Source organism: Panthera pardus, unplaced genomic scaffold (assembly GCF_024362965.1).
Source record: "Panthera pardus isolate Hobbes unplaced genomic scaffold, ASM2436296v1 HiC_scaffold_11, whole genome shotgun sequence".
NCBI classification, from domain to species: Eukaryota; Metazoa; Chordata; class Mammalia; order Carnivora; family Felidae; genus Panthera; species Panthera pardus.
The window spans coordinates 68,176,311-68,195,952 of NW_026526666.1; the positions used below are offsets into that span (position 1 = coordinate 68,176,311).

The 19,642-nt window shown below is 45.0% G+C and overlaps 1 protein-coding gene across 10 annotated transcripts in view; it reads left to right on the top strand.

Moving 5' to 3' along the window:
• The window catches only part of LOC109266906 (BEN domain-containing protein 5), a 1,451,617-nt gene that overhangs the window by 1,188,642 nt on the left and 243,333 nt on the right, over positions 1-19,642 (top strand). The window contains exon 1 of one of the 10 annotated variants that reach the window (XM_019449359.2): positions 9,199-9,598. The exons of the other annotated variants lie outside the window; for them this stretch is intronic. Within the exon in view, the coding sequence (XP_019304904.1) occupies positions 9,373-9,598 (226 nt within the window). The 5' untranslated portion in view covers positions 9,199-9,372. Of the gene's footprint in view, positions 1-9,198; positions 9,599-19,642 lie in introns of those variants that run through there. 10 annotated transcript variants of the gene reach the window in all.

Genomic DNA, 19,642 nt, shown 5'->3' on the forward strand with positions numbered 1-19,642 from the left:
CTTCTTGCCATATTTCTGCATTGATAATAAGGGTATGCCTGATAGTAAAAAGGGGGAGGTAGGGTTTTGATATTCTTCACTCCAATTCACCTACCACCAGCACAAAAGGAATATATGAAAAAGAACTATCAACAGAAAATGTGTTGTAAATTGTATATATGAGTCATTTCTCCATCATGATATAAAAACCCAGAGGTCAAAGACTTTTTTTTCTGGTTAGCATAATAGGTGGACTTACTGGGCTACTAAATAAAGAAACTTGTTTTGAGTAAATAAAAGAAAATTTTATTTAGACTATGGGTTAAATCTAGTACACTCTCACCTACCACAACATAGGATGAAAATATCAATGAACTCCAGGGTGCTTTTTTAGATAGTGCCAGCCAGGGTATTACCTGGATCAATCAAGATGATCTGGACATCCCTAAAGAACCAGCATATGACCCTCTGGGAATGATTCTCTATCACCTCCCCATGTTAGCTAGAAGGACACAGATCACTTTCACTGAGGCAAGAGTCAGACTCAGGGGGAACCAGAATTGGAGTAGAAGTCCACGGTTGGGGCTCTAGAGTCAAGCAAACTGAGTCACAAATCCTGGCTCCACCATTTATTTCTGAGTGACCTTGGACAAGGTATCTAACATCCCTATGTCTCAGTTTCCTTAACTTTAAAATGAGGCTATCTAATCGTACCTACTACCCAGGATTATTTTGAGGATTAAATGAGAAATGTATGTAAAGCCTGGTATGAGCGAAGCATTCCACAAAGGTTCATGGCTATAATTCCTATTCTTACTCATATTCCTCTAAACAACAGTAGGATAAGAACGGGTTTGGGAGGAGGTGACACTTCTTCACCCAGAGATATCTCTGCCCAGAGCTCTCGGATCCTATTTTGTTCTGGCTCAGAGGAGTCTACACCTAGACTATGAAGTAACAGGTGATTCCCAGCAGGTTCAAACTCCCATTAACAGAAGGTATAAGACTATAGAAATCTGCTTGAACAGTTAGAAAACTCATAGTACTTGAAAGATTCAGGTCAGATAATGTTATCAAATTGTCAGTATTCACAGAATCATTAGCTACTCAAGTTAGGGATGCTTGGAATGATAGTTATTGGGCTTTCTCATAAGACCCAGTTCTCAGATTTCTAAGTGGAGATTCAAGCCTTTCAGAAAAAGAGGTCAAATTCCATGGGCAGTTTAGCTCCTGTTGTCTCAGGAAACTGAGGTAGGGCCTACATCAAAACATGCCCTGAAACTCAAGCTTTGGATCAAAAAACTGAGGTTCAAGTATTCTCCACGGGACTATAAACAACTTCTATCACCTCCCTAAGTCTTAGCTTCCTCATCAGAAAAATAGAGATAATAATAGTAATGGGTTATTAATAGTTATGGGTTGTTTAAAAAGATGAAAGGAGTTCATATGTAAAGCAATCAATACTGTTTCTGTCCTGGAAATCAATAATTGTTAGTTCCATTTTCATTCCTTTCTTCTGATTTTATACTGAATTTATGGTCTGGTTAGGAGACATTCTTAAGAAAAAGAGTTGTTCATAATTTGCTATGAGTTTCAGAGATGAGTTGACTTCCTAAATGAATGTTCCCTTTTGTGCCTCTCATCAGAATGGCAGCCAGAGTTACCAAACAAAAGCCTAAGAGTGAATGACACTGTGGGCTGCACTCTGACCATATGAGGACTGTGAAAGGCAGACATTCTGAGCCAGGAGGTACTTGAGATGAGCAGAGATGGTAACCAGAGAACTAGCATATGGTCTTTAAAGGACCTGTTTCCTACCAAATAATGTTGGAATCATCAGAAGACTAGGGGGTTAGAGAGTCAGTGACTTCAGCCAACAGCAGGGTAAGAAGGAAGTCTAGCCTTGCAGGATGAAGCTGAATCACCATCTTGTTTCCCAGGAGACCCATGAACTGTGCCAGTGAGGTTCCTAATACTATTATCTTGGTATTGGAATTAGCCTGTGTCAACTATGTGTGATTGTCAACTTGACTATTTTTCCATTATGCACATTTTTCTATAATGATACCCATTTTGTTCTCTCCTTAGAGATAACCTTTTGAAAATGTCAACCTATCTAGTGACACTAAAAGAAAACTACAAAGGGGGCTTTTATTGTTTTTTGAGGCCGCACTTGGGAACCAGACATGGGAGGGGCCCAGAAACAGAGACACACTCACAAGAGGAAGGTGAGACTCAGAGGGACAGAATAAAGCCCTGAGAATACCTCTTCTTCCTCACCTTTGGGAACTTTCCTCTCCTCCAGGGTCTATGTTTCAACTTCACTAATTCAACAAGTATTTGTTTAGGATCTCCCATATGCCAGGCTAGGTGGCAGGATACAACAGTGAAGAAAATTTATAGGATCTCTTCTCTAGTGGAGCTTTTGGTCTACCAGCAGAAACAGGCAATAATAGAATAAATGTATATTACATATTACAATAAACCCCACGATGAAAAATATAAGGAGCTGTGAAAATATGTAAAAGGGACCTGAGCTAGTAGTCTGTGGAGGGCAGAGGTCTGTGGAGGGTTCCTCCAATAGGAGGAACAAGTCAGGAAGGACTTTCCTGAAGAAGTGACATTTCAGCTGAAAAATAACAGAATGAGTTTATCTAATAAGTGAAACCAGAGGCAGCTTCTAAAACTAATCGGCCCCTAATTAAAATTCATAATTGAGGCAAGTTGCATTTTTCCAAGGTAAGCCAAGTTTTTTGTTTCTTTTCAAAACCAATTCAAATAATGTTCCCTTGTCACAACCTCTTCTACTGGTCTTCGACCATTTTGTTTTCTCCTTAGAGATAACTGTTTGAAAATGTCAACCTATCTAGTGGCACTAAAAGAAAACTACAAACGGGGTTTCTACTGTTTTTTGGGCTACATTGGGAATTCGTTTGCTCCACTAGAGAAGAGACCCTATCTGTTTTTTCACTGTTGTATCCTAGCACCTAGACTGGCATATGGAAAACCCTAAACAAATACTTGTTCGACCAAACTTTTTTTGGTCTTTGACCATTGGGAGTTTGTTTGCTTTGTGTTGCTTATGTAGGGTATATACTACTGAAGTAGAATGCCTGGATTCAGGTCATCTGTATGACCAACTCCTGTGTGTGACCCACAGAAGGTCATAACAGACCTGAGATCTCATTGGTTGAGCTTGACCATTGTCTGCTTGATCTGAACATCAAGCCAAGGTGCTAATTCACAAGGCTTTCAATCGCTATAAATGTTTTTGCATTTCACACTTTGTGTAATGCATACAAGTTTTTATTTATTCTAAGAAAGTACTTCACAAAGTCAGTTTGAAAGAATGCATGGCTTCAAACACAATATCTTGGAAGTGTATGCTGCAAATTTGGGCAACATCCCGAGCCTCAGAGGCCTGAATGTGTGAGATCTGAGCTTCTTTAGTGACCCATCTGTGCCCAGGGCTCTGGTTTAAAAGATGTGGCACTTGGATGGAAGCATGCTGGGGGCGCTTATTGGATAATTATCAGCGTTGTTCAACTCATTATATTCAATTTGATACAATAAACATTCATTGGCTCCTTATTCTCAGCAAGGGGATAAGAGCTCTCATAATAAACATAATAATATGCATGACAATAGCAGCAACTACAATTTATTGAGGACTCACTATGTGTTAGGCACTGTGCCAATCATTTTACATAAACATTTACATTTACATTTACATATCTCATTTAATCCTCATAACAACCCTATGAAGCTGTATGAATATTCCCTTTAAGAAAATGAGGCTTGGAGAGATTCAGAAACTTGTCCATGACCACACACTTAGGAAGAATAGGCCTTACTTATTAGGTCAGGATTTAGATCTGGGGCCTAAGACAATAATACGCTGCCTGTTTTCACATTGGTATGTCATGTTTAAGATGAAGAAATTACTGTTCCTCAGAGAGGTTACATAGACATTTCAGAACTCTGTATGTTTCCCCTGAAAATAATACCTACAACTCGTTGAATAATTTCTATGTGACTGGCATGTTACCTTAAAATTTTACAACTTAGAAGTACTCAACCTTGTCTGATGTTAGAATAATCTGGGAATTTAAAAGAAATAAAAATTAATGCCCAGGCCTTATCCCCAGACCAACCGAATCAAGATCTTGGGGGATAGGAGCTGGGAAATGGGATATTTTTTTAAGTTTCCCAGGTGATCCTGATAACAGAGAGGGTGAAAAATTCCTGCCCGGAGCCTCACAAGAACTCCACAAGATAGCCTCATTTCACAGATAAGAAAACTGAGGCTCAGAGAGGTGAATTGTCTTGCCCAAAGTCACAGAAAAGATGTGGCAAAGTCAGGGTTTAACCGCTGGGCCAATTCCAAAGCCCATACTCCTTTGGCCCTCCAAGCTGTCACCTGCATGACAAATTGGCATTCCTTCCAACTTCAGGCAATGTCCACTGGCTTTTGAGTTTGTCTTCAACAGCAACTCCTCTCTTTCCTTCCTTCCTGCTCTCTACTGCTGTTCTCTTCCCCTGCCCCAAACCCACAACCAAATCCAGCCAGACTTCATGATGGGGAGTTTATGTGGATGCATTGGCTTGATGCCCCTGCTTTGGGGTGACAGTACCCAACTCAGGGTAATGCCTACCATGGGCCTCCCAGCAGGTGCAGAGCCTCCTAGTTTACCTATCCACTTCCTCGAGTTTACCTGAGAAGATGGGGGCCCTAGGCTCACAGCCCAGCAAGTTACTTTCTGGGGGTGGGAGCAAGAATTTTAAAGCAGAGACTTTAAAAGTCAAATTAAATATCACAGAGGAAAAAAAAAAGGCAAAATCATGAAAAAATGTGGTCAATCATTAGTGACGAGGTTGAAAAGACATGCTCCAATTGCTTTTAAAATTCACAGAACCCAGGTCTCCTTAAAATAGTTTTGCAAAGTACACTGAGAATTCCATGCAGTAATATGAAACATAAGTCCCGCTGCTGCCACTGAACATGCCTCAGCTGGCTAAACTGAAGGAGCTTGACATTCACCCAAGGCTCTGCAGAACTCCACAGGACAACACAATGGAACTGCAGTTGCAAAGCTTCCCCAGATGTGTACATTTTCTGCTCCATTAAAATGACTTGGACGAAAGGCAAAGTACATTTGGCCGGCAGAAAGAGGGGGCTGGGGAGGGACAAGCACAGGACAGTTAGCCTCATCACAGGCCTCCCACTCCCCAGCGTTGCCCCCCCCCCTCCAGCCCTTCCCCTACACTGCCTCTAGAGCAGACTGTCTATAATGTAAATATGACTGCAACCTTTCAGGGACCCCCACAGCCAAACTGCTTTGCTGTAGGTCTCCAGTTTCTCAACTCTATCATGGGGTTAATAATGCCCACTTCAAGGGTTTGGTGTGGATTAATTGAGATGTATACATGGCGCTCCAGCATGCCTGGGTTATAGTAACATTTGGAGGAAAAGCAGATATCACAATTATCATCACTGAAACCAGGTCATATGAGGAAAGACAGGCGAAGGAAATGAAGATGTCTGAGCAGAAGATAGATAAGATGCTAAGGAGACAGGATCCCAAGTTTTCCATGTTGGAAGAGCTGACATGAGACTCTTCGTGGTGAACCTACTATGGCAGCTACAAGGTGAAAGGTTCTGCCCCAGTGTAAGTAAGAAAGACCTTTCTCCCAGTCAATAGTGTCCAAAAGTTAAGGGGTGCTAGTAAGCCTCCTGACATTAGAACTGTGTAAGAGGAATATGGATGACCATTGGAGAGGGATATTGAAGAGGGGATTCAACCATGATTTGGTCGAACCTGACATTTTAACCACCTCTTTAAGTTTGAAATCTATACTGTTGAACTGTCTTTGCTTGCTAATCAATGAATCAGCACTGTCTTGAGTTTCTGATATGTGTAAAGCCTGGGGCTAGCGTCTCCATGTCAGAGGTACTTTGACTCCATTTCCATTAGGGCAGAGGAAGTACTTAGTAGGTTCTCCATGAAGCTGTGTTTAAAGACTGACTGTGTGAGTCACACCGGAAGCAGAAGCAGGGATGTCTTTCTGTTGCCCTTAGGCTGTCCAGTGGTATCTCTTTGAGCATCCCATACCTGCGTACCTGTCGTTCCTTCTCTAGAATCTGTGCACCTACGTGCAAAATGTATTTGAGTCTGTGTTTACTCTGCTAGCATCCGTGTCACTTTGTTCTTTTCATCTTTCTGGGTTCTTGGGACATGGAACTGCCTTCTTATGAGAATTATTTACTCTGACTTGGGTGGGGAACTGAGGGTATGGTGATATTTAACATGTTCACAAATCTGTCTTACAAGGAGTGGAAACAGTGCCTACCCTTTGGTCACTGGGAATGAGATAGAGTTGGGTTCAGCTCCAACTCTGAAAAAAGGGGGCAGATTTTCAGAAAAACGGTGCACCTCGTGTTATCTTTCTTTAATACATTTGTTTTATAAGCATCTAAATATGCTAGGAACCTGGGATTCCGAGGTTACTCAGCCTTTTTTGTACCCCCTCAAAGAGCTCATTGTAATGAGGGAAGATAAAAGGTGCTGGCACAAAATAGTAGACGGAGATCACCTGTGCTTCAGGAGTGCAAGCGGTTGGGGAAGACTTCACAAAGGAGGTGACATTAGAGCTGGTTTGGGGGAAATTGATGTCAGCATGTGCCCTAAGAGGAAGAACTTCCCAGAAAGAGGGCAGAGCAAGCATAAAGGCTTGGGACCTGATAAAGCATGCTATCTTGGGAAATGTCAGATAGTTTAAAGTGTCTGTATGTACTATTTCCAGTAAAGTGGTAAGAAAGAGGAGACTGATACTGTATTTGGGGGTCACTTTCATTTAGATGGCATAGGAGGTTGGCCATGGTACTACCTGAAGTTATTTTGCAAACCTAATTTGGAGCTTCATGGACTTTCATTAAATATGGCCAACTCTGCATGATCCATCTTGTGAGTTATCAGAAGCCTTGCTACACATTACTTCCCCTTGGCCACCATAGGAATGTATTCTTAAGATAAAACCTCATTTAAGATCAGTCCAAAGAAATCATAATCATGAAGGTAAATCTTCTGGAACAACTCAGTGTGGCACCTCATTTTTCCACAAGCATGTGGGTCAACGTCAGGCCAACATCTGCATCAGGAAACTAGTGGTCATATCTGGCTACAACCACATATATACCACAGGCATGGTTTAAGGGAGCTTAATCTGACCTGTGCATTTGGATCTGGGAGATGTGTGTTAATGAGGTTCACCCGTTTAACATAATCCCCAAATCACGATGAAATAATTTGGGGGTTTTGGCTTACCAGCTTCATCATTAGTGTAGCTGATCCAAAATGTGAGTAGAGTGCTTTTTTTAAAAATAATATGTAGGGGTGCCTGGGTGGCTCAGTTGGTTAAGCGGCCGACTTCGGCTCAGGTCATGATCTCGAAGTCCATGAGTTCTAGCCCCATGTTGGGCTCTGTGCTGACAGCTCAGAGCCTGGATCCTGCTTCAGATTCTGTGTCTCCCTCTCTCTGACCCTCCCCTGTTCATGCTCTGTCTCTCCCTGTCTCAAAAATAAGTAGGCGTTAAAAAAAAATAATAATAATATGTAATACTTTCTGATCATAACATAATGCTTGCTTATTGTGGAAAATAGTTAAATATAAACATATAAATGTAAAACACAAAGAAAACAAAATCACTCACCACTACTATGAAACAATATTTTAGTGCATTTTTTTTAACAGCTCGAGTTCATTTAAATAAATTTTAAAACATATTACATTTAATTAGGTCTGCCACCTCCATTAAGCATTCCTCCATGAGAACACTTGTCTGACTATAACATAATCACTTACCTAAACATTTTTACTACTCTCAGACGGGACCATAAGGGTTTTGAGGACAGGGAAGGTGTTATCCATTTAATAACATATCTAATTTTGGCATAGGTATCCAAAACCTCATTTCTGATGCACTATCTAACACTACAAGGAATCTAGGTGTTTGTCTGGTCTGTTCATCTCTCTACTACTAGCACCTAGCCAGAATCAGGCATATAGTGCATACCCAAAAAATATCGGTTACTTGACTAGAAGAAGGAATTACTGGATGGCTGGCTGAATGCAGATTTCTATTTATTGTTCTTCACACCAAATTGAAGTCCCTACCAAGTGCCAGGCCTGGGCTGGAAATTGGGGATATAAGCAGCCATGTATGATACAGGGGCGTCAGTGTGAGACTGCTGGTCCCCTCTGAACAGGCTCTGGTCCCTGTGAGCAGAGTCCCGTCAGCCCTTTTTCAGTTGTTTCATGACTAGTCTGGGGGTACCCAAGCCCCTCTAAGCTCTTTTCCACCTAGAAAACTAAGGACAGAGCAAAGACTGGTATTCCTCGGAGTCCCATTCCTGAACTCACAGTGCTCCAAAATGTCCAGCTAACCCTGGGCTTGCCTCCCTCAGAGCACCCCTCCACTCCCTGCTTCATTCCAAGTGGTCCCAGCCACTTGGTGGAGAGGGGCTTCGGTGGACGAAGACTACAGGGGAGAGGGTCGCCCCCTGCTCTCTCTGGCTGAGGGCTGCCTTGGACTAACCCTCCACCACCCCAGCCAGCTGGTCCAACTGGAAATCCCAGATAAGCCCCCGGTCTGGTCAGAACTAGTTTGGCAGCTCTGGGAGAACGTTTCTGGCTGACTGACCCTCCCCACAGCAGGACCTGGCAGTTTTGCAAAAAAAGAAGAAGAAAAAAATGATAAGGGAACTAAAGGAGCTAAGAGGAGTGGCTACAATTATTTGAAACACTCTAAAATTCTGCTTGCTTGCAAGTGCAAGTTTACACTAAGGGATCCCAACGAGACTGCCCCCCTCCCATACCCTGCGTTCATTCTCTCACACTCTCTTCCCTCCTTTGCAGTGCAGTTTTGTTGCGATTCGATTTGTTTTGCAGCGCGATTGTTGAAGCGGTATCATACTCTCCGCACGCAGCGCGACTTTTCGTCGATGCATTTGTTTCCTCTGCTGCAATGCTATTGTTGTTGTTATTATTATTATTGCCATTCAGTCTCCCTGCCCTTTCCTCTCCCTACGCGAATCGCGCTCCGGCTGTGATTGCTCGGGTCTGACTTTGCGAGTGGCGGTGCGCTTCCAAACCCCCCTCACCCGCCCCCCGCCCCCTTACCCCCCCTCCCTCCCTTTTCCGCGCCCAGGCGAGAGCAGCCGATTGGCAGAGCGGTGCTTTCAGGAACAATAACAGTGGGGGGAGCCCGGGTCCCGGGGAGCCGCCCCCGCCCCCCGGCCCGGCCGCGCGGCCCGCGCCCCCCGCCGGGTCCCCACCTCCGCGCCCGCCCCGCGGGCTGACCGGCCCGACCGGGGCCCGCCCCCGGCGCCCACCATGTACGCCTTTGTGCGGTTCCTGGAGGACAACGTCTGCTACGCGCTGCCAGTGTCGTGCGTGCGCGACTTCAGCCCCCGCTCGCGGCTGGATTTTGACAACCAGAAGGTGTACGCCGTGTACCGGGGCCCGGAGGAGCTGGGCGCCGGGCCCGAGAGCCCCCCGCGCGCCCCCCGCGACTGGGGCGCGCTTCTGCTCCACAAGGCCCAGATCCTGGCGCTGGCAGGTGAGCGAGCGGGCCGGGAGGGACGGCGGGACCCGGGCGGGGGCAGGGACCCGGGGCGGAGGGGGCCGGGGGGAGCCTCTGCTCGCTTCGGCCTCCTCCTCCCGCCCCCTAGGCTTTTCTTTTGGGGATGGGGTGGCTCGAAAAGGCCAGACCAGTTAAAAACACCGGATGGTCCCCTTTGTCTTCCCCGCCTCCCCGACACTCCCGCGCTGTCAGTCTGTCTCCATCGCTCTTTCTCCGTCAGTCCTCTTTCTGTTTCTGCCTGTTCTCCTGGTTCCTTCACTTTTCTTTTCTCTCCCTTCCTTTGCACGTTCATTTCTTTGCCTCTCACCTTCTCTTTGGTCCTTTCCCTCTCTGCTCCTTCTGTCTCCTCAAGTTTCTCTGTCTGTCTTCCTTTAAGGCCCTTGGTGCCTCCTGGAACTGAGGAGGCTAGCTGGATGTTGTCAGACTCTTCTAGGTGGGAGTCCCCCTTCACAGAAGGAAGCTATGACATGCTTGTCCCATCCGGGTCATCATTGGACAGGATGAGGAGGCCTTGATCTCTGCATGCCTCTCTCTCCTGCCCCTTCCTGGCTAGGTGGCAGAGGTAGTAGTGGCACTCAGCATCCCTCAGCCTCCACACCCCTTTTGAATCTCCCAGAAGCCTCCCTGGGTTGAGAGCTGAGGGCGAGGAAAGAGTTTCTGGTCAGGTTAAGACCAGACCTCCCATTCCTGCTTTCTCAGGGCCCTGACAAATGGCAAGGCAGGTGGTCTCATCCCCATTTTGACAGATGAGGACACTGAGGTTCAGCAGCTGATAGGACAAGAAACCAGCCCATCAGCCTCCTACACCAAGTTATTTCTGCCACATTGAGGCACCTTTTCCTTTGTAAAGAGAAGTCAGTGGACACTCCTTCCCAGCTAGTACTGAGAGACTTGGGTACAGACATGAGAGGAAGAAGAAAGTATCACTTCTGTTTTGGGGAGCAGCCTTTTAGCTGCTGCTGGGGGGGGGGGGTGGGTACCTTGGAGTGGGCAGGGATAGTCAGCTGGCCCAGTCTCCACTTGGAAGGGAAGACCGGGGTTAGGAAGGGAAGGCCAGTTCCTAACTGCATGAAGATGTAGTTTTAAGACCTTTCCAATCTTTCCGACTTCCTTTGCTTTCTCACATTTAGCCTGAAAGATGAAGCCAGCATGTATCATATTTAAACTTGGCAGATAAAGAAACTGGCTTGAAACACAGAAGTGACTTGCCTAGGGTCCCATGGCAAATTAGCAGGTCAGAGCTCTGGCTTGTGACTCTAGGTCCTTTCCACCACCTCACGTGGCCTCTGGAAAGTGGGTTTGCAGTTGAGGAGTGGGGAAGAAGAACTAAAGACTGGTCGCCCTTTTTGACAGACTGTATCCTCACCACTTCTCTGACACACTCCGGGGTACAGGGGTGTAGGCCCATTCACAACACCCGAGGACAGATGAGTCCAGAAAACCAGAATGAGAGGAAGCATGCAGATAGAAAAGGGAAACCTTTGTAGCTGATTAGGTTTTATTTTGTTCGTTTGCTTTTAATTACCTAACGGAAGGGGCTAGGGAATTATTTCCCAAGAGTATAGGCCTGAGGAAGTTGTAACTAGGTTGTAACCTCAGCTTCCCTTTGGCTAGAAGAAAAGAAAGCATGCTTCTTGATGATTGTATTATACTCCTAGATCTGGAAGGGCCTTAGGAGAAGGGAAGGGGTGTGTGTCAGAAGTCAGTGGTATGTATGTGACTTAGTGTGTTAATGACTGCTTTCCTCCTTTAGAGATTGTTCATTCATCCACTTGTTCTTTCAGCAAACAAACTGCTTGGCTCTTCAAGCACTGCAGAGAGGCTGCTAGGCAGCCCTCACCGACTCTGATTTTAAAAATCAATGAAAGTCCTCATAAGTGAGAAATGTAGTTATTGGTCCTAGAACCATGAATCTTCAATCTATAGACTATTCATCCTCCAAGTTGGAATGTTGATAAATCTCTGGGGTCATTAAAAACAACAACAACAACAACACATCTAGGCACCATCTGGAAATTGGCAGAGTAGATCCAGAGAAGAACCATGGTGCCAGTTGAGCAAAGTGAGTTGAAAGCGCCTCCCCTACCTCGTTCACTTCTTTTCTTGGGAGGAGAAAAGGAGAGGAAGAAACAACTTGAGGTTGGCTAGACCACATTTCGAATTCTAATCAGCTGGTTAATTTTTAAATGGGAGCCGATGCCCTGGCTGCAGACCTGATTGAAAGGACCAGGGTGGGTTTGGGGATTCATTTATCCCGAGAGAATTCTCCTGTGTGTCTTGAAATTCCATCTTGACTTGAACGTGGTGGCTCTGAGAATTGCTCACAGTGACTTCATCTTAAAGAGCTCATCTTCTGGCATCTCCCAGGTATAAACACCACTGTGTTGTGGCATCAAATGTGAGGAGATGAGCTCTCAATGGTGAGGCAGAGATGGCTTTATGTTTGTGAATTAGCCATGAGTAATTAATCCCTCTCTGGCAACAACAGCATGGGTTCAGGGGCAGTTTTAGGGCTACTTTATGGCTTTGGGTGACAAGTGTGTTACTTTACTGGCTATTTCCCAGGGCCAACCCAGAGCTGTGTTCAAGTGTACCTCTTCTTATATCCAGGAAATGTCAAAGACACTGCTGTGGGGCGTTGCATTTTTCCAGCCTGTGGTGGTTTATGTCATGGCTTCATTTGCATCAGACCCTACAGTACAGCCCTCCTCTCAACAGATTGTGATATCATTTCAAGGAAAAAAGAAACAAACCCACCTGTACTGATGATTTTGCTACGTGTGTGTGCATTGTCTCTGTTAGTCCTCCCTTTGCCCCTGTCGGTAGAGATCGCTATGACTATTTCCATTTCATAGATGAGGACACCAAGGCTGAGACTTGCCTGCTAATAAATGGCAAAGCTGGCCTTGGAAAACAGGTCTTCCAGTGCCAAGGCCCTGCTTGGCAGTCTGCTTTGTAAAGTAGCTAATCTTCCCACCCACCCCACAGCATGCTTGGAAGGAGTGAAAGCCAATGGAAGAAATGACCCTGAAATGTGTAGCTCAAGGCCAGTTTTTGAGCCAGTGGACAGTTTTCATTTCAGAGTTTTCAAGCCCATTCTGCTCGTCTTCTTCCTCTCTTACCAGCCTCCCTTCTACAGAGCACACACTCCGTGCCCTCTCTGCGTTTAGTTGTCATTTTACTGAGGAAATCTCAGAGGAGCTCCCATCCTCCGTAGAGGAGCCATGTGACTCAAGACTTGGTTTACCGTTGGTCTCTCTTTGCTCACTCTCATTTATTTGCCAGACAGGTTGTGAAAGTGAGAGCTACCCATGTCGAGAGCTCACTATTATCCAACTGCAATCTGGCCTGCTACTGTGGCTCATAGGATTGAATTTTGTGGTTTTTATGGGGCAAAAACTGGTTTCAGTAGGCTCAGTCTTAAAATTCTATGTTATTCCATCCAGGCACCTATGCTATGTTATTATTTGGGTGTGCTAAATTCCTTTGGTCGTCAGATGTCCCTTTACTACTTCCTACATGCCAGGCCCAGTGCCATAATAAGTGAATGCACCAGTACAGCTGAGGTACTGGCATTGAAATGACAGCACGACCTGGGGCAGACAAGAGTTCACTTATCAGGCCCTGAAAAGTATAGGTTTTTGTCAGGGGCAGAGTGATGGAGAAGAAAGGGGCATCATCCTCAGGTAATATGTAGTCATAGGGCCCATGGTAAGAATTATAGGTAGAAGCCAGGCACTGGCAGGGAGAGGGGTGGGAGCAAAGAAAAGGCCAATTCTAGGTGGGCTTTGCAGGTTCTCTTTTAAGTCTTTCTTTTCCAGCCCTACTGCTGCTGCGCATTCAGGCCTGTACCAGTTTTTCTTTGTCTAAACCAATGCAGAGGCCTTCTAGTTGCTCACCCTTTCTGCAGTCTCATTTCTAAATCACCATCAGAATAATCTTCTAAAACAAAGTCTTAGGTCAATTCACTTCTCTCCTTAGAACCTTCTGTAGCTCCCTCTTGCCTAGTGAATTAAACTTCAGCTTCCTGGCATTTATAGCAGCCCGAGCCCTCCCTTACTTCTCCAGCCTCATCCACCCTTCCTACTTTCCATAGACCTCCGGTATTTCGTGCCTTCTTGAGAACACACCCACAGGCACTCCTTTGAGCCAACAAAGATGGATTAATCATTGTCTGATGTGGGGCCTCTGCCCATGAAGCTCACCTTCGAGTGGGAAAGGCAAACATGTGACATGTTTGTGGTCCAGCGAGCTGAGGGCTGTAGAGGAGGGGACAAAATACACTGGGAGCCCCACTGCCTCAAGGGTGTTCCCGGTTCTACCCTCTGCCCCAAGAGGAGATTCTCCCTCCTCAGAGCTCTCCCTTTGCTTTGCTTATGGATCTTAGCATTTTGGGTTTTGTTTCAGTGTGCCTGTCTACCTTACCAGCCAGTGAACTCCTCTAGGACAGTGCCCCATCTCCCTGGTCTCTGTGCCTGCAAGTGCCCAGCACGCAGTCCACACCAGCCAGCCTGTGCTGAACTCATGAACTTGGGGAAGACAGGTGCATTTATTATGTTTGGGGAGCGGAAGTAGGAAAGGACAGGAACCTCTGTAGCAGCAACTTGTTTTTCAGAGCAGAAACCTGCAGCGGGATTCTGAGGTTTCATTCAACGTTGTTCATCTGGAAAGAGTCAACATTCTTTATCACTCCCTTGACTAGAAAAACCCCACACTTGGGGGGGAATAGCTTCCAAAGCCACGTTCTTCTTGCTTTGGTAATTTTAGCTCATTCAGGGCTCAGGTCCCAGCTTGGCATTGTCGGTCCAAATAGATCACTTGCTCCAGAAACGCTTTGGAACTTCTACAAAGTTAGCAGCGAAGCAGGGGACTAGCCGATTTCATATGCAAAGATTGTTACATGTCATCAGTGGGAGACTGCCAACAAAAGGATTTATTTTTTTTTAAAGCGAGTGAAAACTTTTAATTTAGGTTTTGACATGTTCTGCTAATACACATTGGAGCAAAGATTGGAACTTGCCTGCTGTCATCTGTTGCAGATTCCACTGAAATGTTAACCATTGAAGGCTCAGTCTGATGTGATTTATCTTGTTGGAGAACCACAGATTTGTTACAACTAAATGGTATGTGCTACAGAGTACTTCAGAGTTCTGGTTCACAGGATGAAAGAAAAAAAATGCCCCCAGGCAAGCTGAGGTCTTTCTCTTTTGTGTGGTGTTTTGTTATTCAAGAACACACTAGTTTTTATTTTTAAAAACACATCAGAAAAGTAGAGTTCAAATTTAGATCTTTGACTCCAAGATTAATTCTCTTTCTACTGTGCCTACCTGCTTGTCTTATAAGCTCCTTAGAGAGACAGAGAGATGTGTGAACTCTTCATTTTAAAATGCTTACCAGAAAAGCATACATGCCCTGAAGAGGTTTTCTCTGATGTATTTAAGTTCTGCTGGTATTGAGTTATACTAGGTGGTCAGCCATATGCTGGAGGGAAATGCAGGAGGAATGGGCATTGTTTTTTGTTTCTGTTTTTTTGCCTTTAAGGACTAACTTACTAAATATTTATGAAGTGCTCACCAGGTTCCAGGTCCAGTGCTAAGAATTTCTATATACTCTGTCTACATCCCTATAAAATAGGGCTTCTTGTTTTACCTGGGAGAAGCGGGCTATTCAAACAGTGGTATAGCAGGTATGATAGGTGCCAGGCAATGAACTGAATCTTCCCACGTACTCAGGGCTTGTGGAGAAGTGTGAGTCAGTTCATTCAAAAAGTGTGACACCTAAACTAAGGTGGCAGTGGTCATGATGGGTCTGAGAGGGATCAAGAAAGGAGAATCCATGGGACTAGGGAACAGCCTGGTTGTGGTGAGGAGGATGTGGTGATCTGGCCTCTCCTCCCTCCATGGGGAGCACTAGAAGAGTAGTTGGTTGGAAGAGATGATGAGTTTCGCTTGAGACAAGTTGAATCTTAGGGGCCTGTGGGACATCTGGGTGGATGCTCCAGGAGAGCAATTAGGCGTATGGCCAAGGTTCAGGACAGCACTCTGAAATTGGGCTGAAGATCCAAATGTGGAAGTCATTAGCCACAAGACTGGTGAGGTCACAGCGGGAGAGGGTGCAGAGTGAAGAATCATGCAAGGCAGAACTGTTCAGAACATCAGCTTTTAAGGGTACAGCTGAAGAAGAGCCCAAAAAAGGTGACTGGGAAGAAATAGAGATGGACAGAGAATCGAGTAGTAACCAGGACAGAAGGGTGTCCTGAAAATCAAACTAAGAAAGAGTCTTTGGATCCCAGATCTAGGCTTGTTTTTCTCTTAACTACATACAACTACTTTTTCCTCAGAGCTATTGGTTAGACATAAGGACGGCTAAGTATATATAAGCAAGAGAAGAAAAGATTTGCATGGGGTATTTTGGTAGTTTTCAGTGTCTGAGTTTTGCCCCCAGTGCAGGAAGTATCAGGCCTGTTCTTTGGGGTCCAAAAAGCAGAGTTGGATGCAAAGAATGGAATTCATAGGAGTTGGTGGGAGGAATATGATATTAACAGAGAGAACGATGAACAACTAAAAGGGCTTCCAGCATGGTGATAAGCTCCTTATCACTGGAGGTGGCAAGTAGGTCAAGGATATTCTGGAATGGAATCTTGCCCTATGAGAGAATTTGGTTAGGGGACCTCTAGGTCACTTCCTTAAGTATCAAGGAGGAAGTGTTAGAGAATGAAAGAAGATGGGCTTTGAAGTCTGACTATCTGGGTTCAAATAGTGACTCTGGAACTTAGAACCTGTGTGACCTTGGGGAGATCAATTCACCTCTGAGTCTCAGGTGCTCAAGTGTGATGCAGGAATAGTAATCAGCTACTCACCCACTGGGTTACTTAGCAAGGTAATATGGAAAACCGTCTGGCACACAGTAGGTACTCACTAAATATAGGCCGCTGTTAAGGACTGTGGTAGCCAAGGGTCCCTGAGAGAACAGCTTCCTTAGCTGTGGGTACTACTATTCGTGGAAAGGATTGATTTAGAGGAACAAGCACATGTAAGAAGCAGATAAGTGTAAGTTTAACTTGTGTGTATTTTAAATCCTCCTAGGGCTTGGCTTCAGCATGAAAGGCTAGTCATCCCCCAGTATGTTTTGGCCCTTTGTGACCCTATGCTGGTGCCATTCATTACCCTGACAAATGAGCCAGCAGGATGAAGTTCCTAGTATTGTCTGTGCTGCAGCCCTGTGCCAAGGCCAGTGAGGCAGTGGGAGGGAGAGCAAGGAGACCTACTGAAACCTGGTTAGCAATTTCTTCTCCTCCTTCTTGAATGGCATCAGTGGGACATTTCTTCTAATGTGCCCACCTGGAGGGATGAGATCATCTATTCTTACCCTGCGCTGCACAGAAAAGAAAGAGACCTGGATTTCCCTGTGACTGGTCAGCGGTCACAGAGCTGGAAGGACCCATTGAGGATTTTAGTCTAGTCCCTCTGTTTTACGGAAAAGAAAACCAAAAAAAGGTGCCCAATCAGCCATAGATTTAGCCACAGAGCCAGGCCTCGAACCAGCATCTCCTGATTTCTTTCTGCTATACCACAGCGGGCCCTCTTCTTTCTGGTCTCTTGACTGGATATAATCCTTGAAACTTGAGAATTTTGCCTGCCTTGGATTCTGTAAAAACAAACACCACAGTCTAGAAAACGCAATGTGCGTGTCTTCTCTGTGACATGTCTGTTTTTCATGCAAACATCGTAAGACTTTACAGGATTTTTGTACATGCGAGAAACTTTAAACTTGCCTGTAGATATTTTTAAGACAAGACCAACTTTTGTACAACATTTTGTGTTTGGCCTTTCAGAATTTCACCCTAGCTAACAAACCCACACCACATTAAACTCTCTGATACTGGATTCTTTTAATTATCCAGCATGATTTTATGTAAGATGGGAGTCACGACAGTCCCTCTCCCATTTTAACTGTATGCTGCAAATCCTTCGGGGCTATCATCGCTTTTGAAGACAGACTTGCATTGCAATTCCTGTCCACCTGCCTGTTTTCTAAGACGCTGTTTGCTTGTTACTGTACCTCCACTTTAATGGGATGTCTCTTTCTCAAAGGTCAGTAACAGACACCAATGAAGAGTAGCTTCTACCCTATTTTACGGCTTTGAATAAGGACTCTGAGGATTATGTAGAGCTGGGTGGATTTGATAAGCTTGCAGTTCAGGAGTCTGCCATCAAGTCAGATGGGACTTGTATAATGCCTAGTTCAATTTGGGAATTTATCACAACATTCTTCTGCATGTAGGCAAGGTTTTAGGAGAAAGCAGGCACTCTGGAAGTTATATGGACATGCTCATCATTATATATGTGCCTTGTAGTTCAGTTGAGGATATTTTAGCGACTTAAACATTTTTCTCTTGTTCCTATAGGATAATTACATGATACGAACAGGGAGGGCCTGAGTGTTGTGCAGACCTGATTGGGAATTGTTTCCACTGTATGATAGCTTTATGTCTTAGGCAAGCCATCTCACTTCCTTAAGCCTTGGTTTCTGCTTCAGTTGAATTCTCAGACGGATTAAGTATATTGATGTTAATAAAGAATTTGGCATGGGTCCTGGCACACAGTAGGTACTTAGTTATTGTTGAATGGATGAATGAAATTAACTGACATCACAGCAGCTGCAAAGGAGGAGGAAATAGTTGATGCCCAAATCCTTGGTGGTTTTCTCTCCCCTGGAAACAAGAGAATTAGGCAGTCAGAATCAGTAAAGGTTGTCTCTTCAGAGGCTACATATTTGTTTGTTTACCTGAGAACTGATTATTTAGTCTTAAGCTTGGAACAGTTGCAAAGGCAGGTTGACTAGAGAGTTTTCCTCGTCCTTCTGAGTCCACTGCTGGTTCCTTTTGTGGTTTCCTGGAATTTGAAGCCAGAAGCACACCCCAAAGCCACATTAGAATGCTACATGAGGTTATTTGCTGCCTTAGATGATCCACACCACTGTTCACCTTCATTATTGTGACCAGTCAAGAGTTATAGCTTCTTGTCACCCTATGTTCAGTCTCCTCCTCACACCTCATCCATCTTGCTTGCCACTGCCACATTAATCTTCCCAAAACATCTCTTTCATCATGTCTCAGTCTGTGTCAGATACCCGCAGTGGTTCTTTTTGCCATGGGATAAAAGCCAAGCACATAACCCACAGGGATAGCCTCAGCGCAGCTATTCATTGAACACCTGTGACAAGAAAGACACTGTGCTTGGTGTTTTACATGCACCATCTTTTGGAAAACAGTTTATCATTTCCATTTTATAGATCATGAAACTGAGACTCAGACAGGTTAAGTAGTGTGCCCAAGTTCCCACAGTTAGTATGTGGAAGAGACAGAATTCCAAACTAGGACCACCTCATTCAAAGGACCATGCTGCTTTTATTAGATCCTGGGCCTCCCTCTCCCAACCATTTCTTCCACTTTTTGTGCTGACACTGATTATTCATTAATTTTCTGTAGCTTAGATATAGATGTGAGGTACCACCTTCAATCAGGATTAGGGTCAGGAAGGCCTGGAGACCCAGAGGTTTGCCCCATGTGTGGCAGCATCTCTCAGGAAGTCAAATCTTGCTTTCTGGTTGGGGTTCTTGGTACATTCTGGATTGTAGTGGTCCAAACTGAGACCAGAGCTCAGTAAATGTGCACTGCCTACAGAAAAGGATGAATGGAGGCCCCAGGGCTTCCTGAGCCCTTATTCCTGGAGCACCACCAGTCAAGTTGGAGACTGATGAGCATTAAGATGGAACCAGGAAGTAGTTAGCTCCCAGAGGAGCCTCGGGATCTCCCTGGCCATGTGTCCAGATCAGGAGGCATGGGGTTGGAGGGACTATCTGCTTCTGCTCCTTTCTGGAACTCACTCTTGTCATTTCAGACTTTACTGCTCAGCCTACCTTTTCAAAGAATCCATTTCAAGTCCTTAGGCCTGGCTACAACCTGTTTCTGTTATGTCTGGTGATGATCACTGCTGCTTTCTGGAGGCTTCCTGAGGA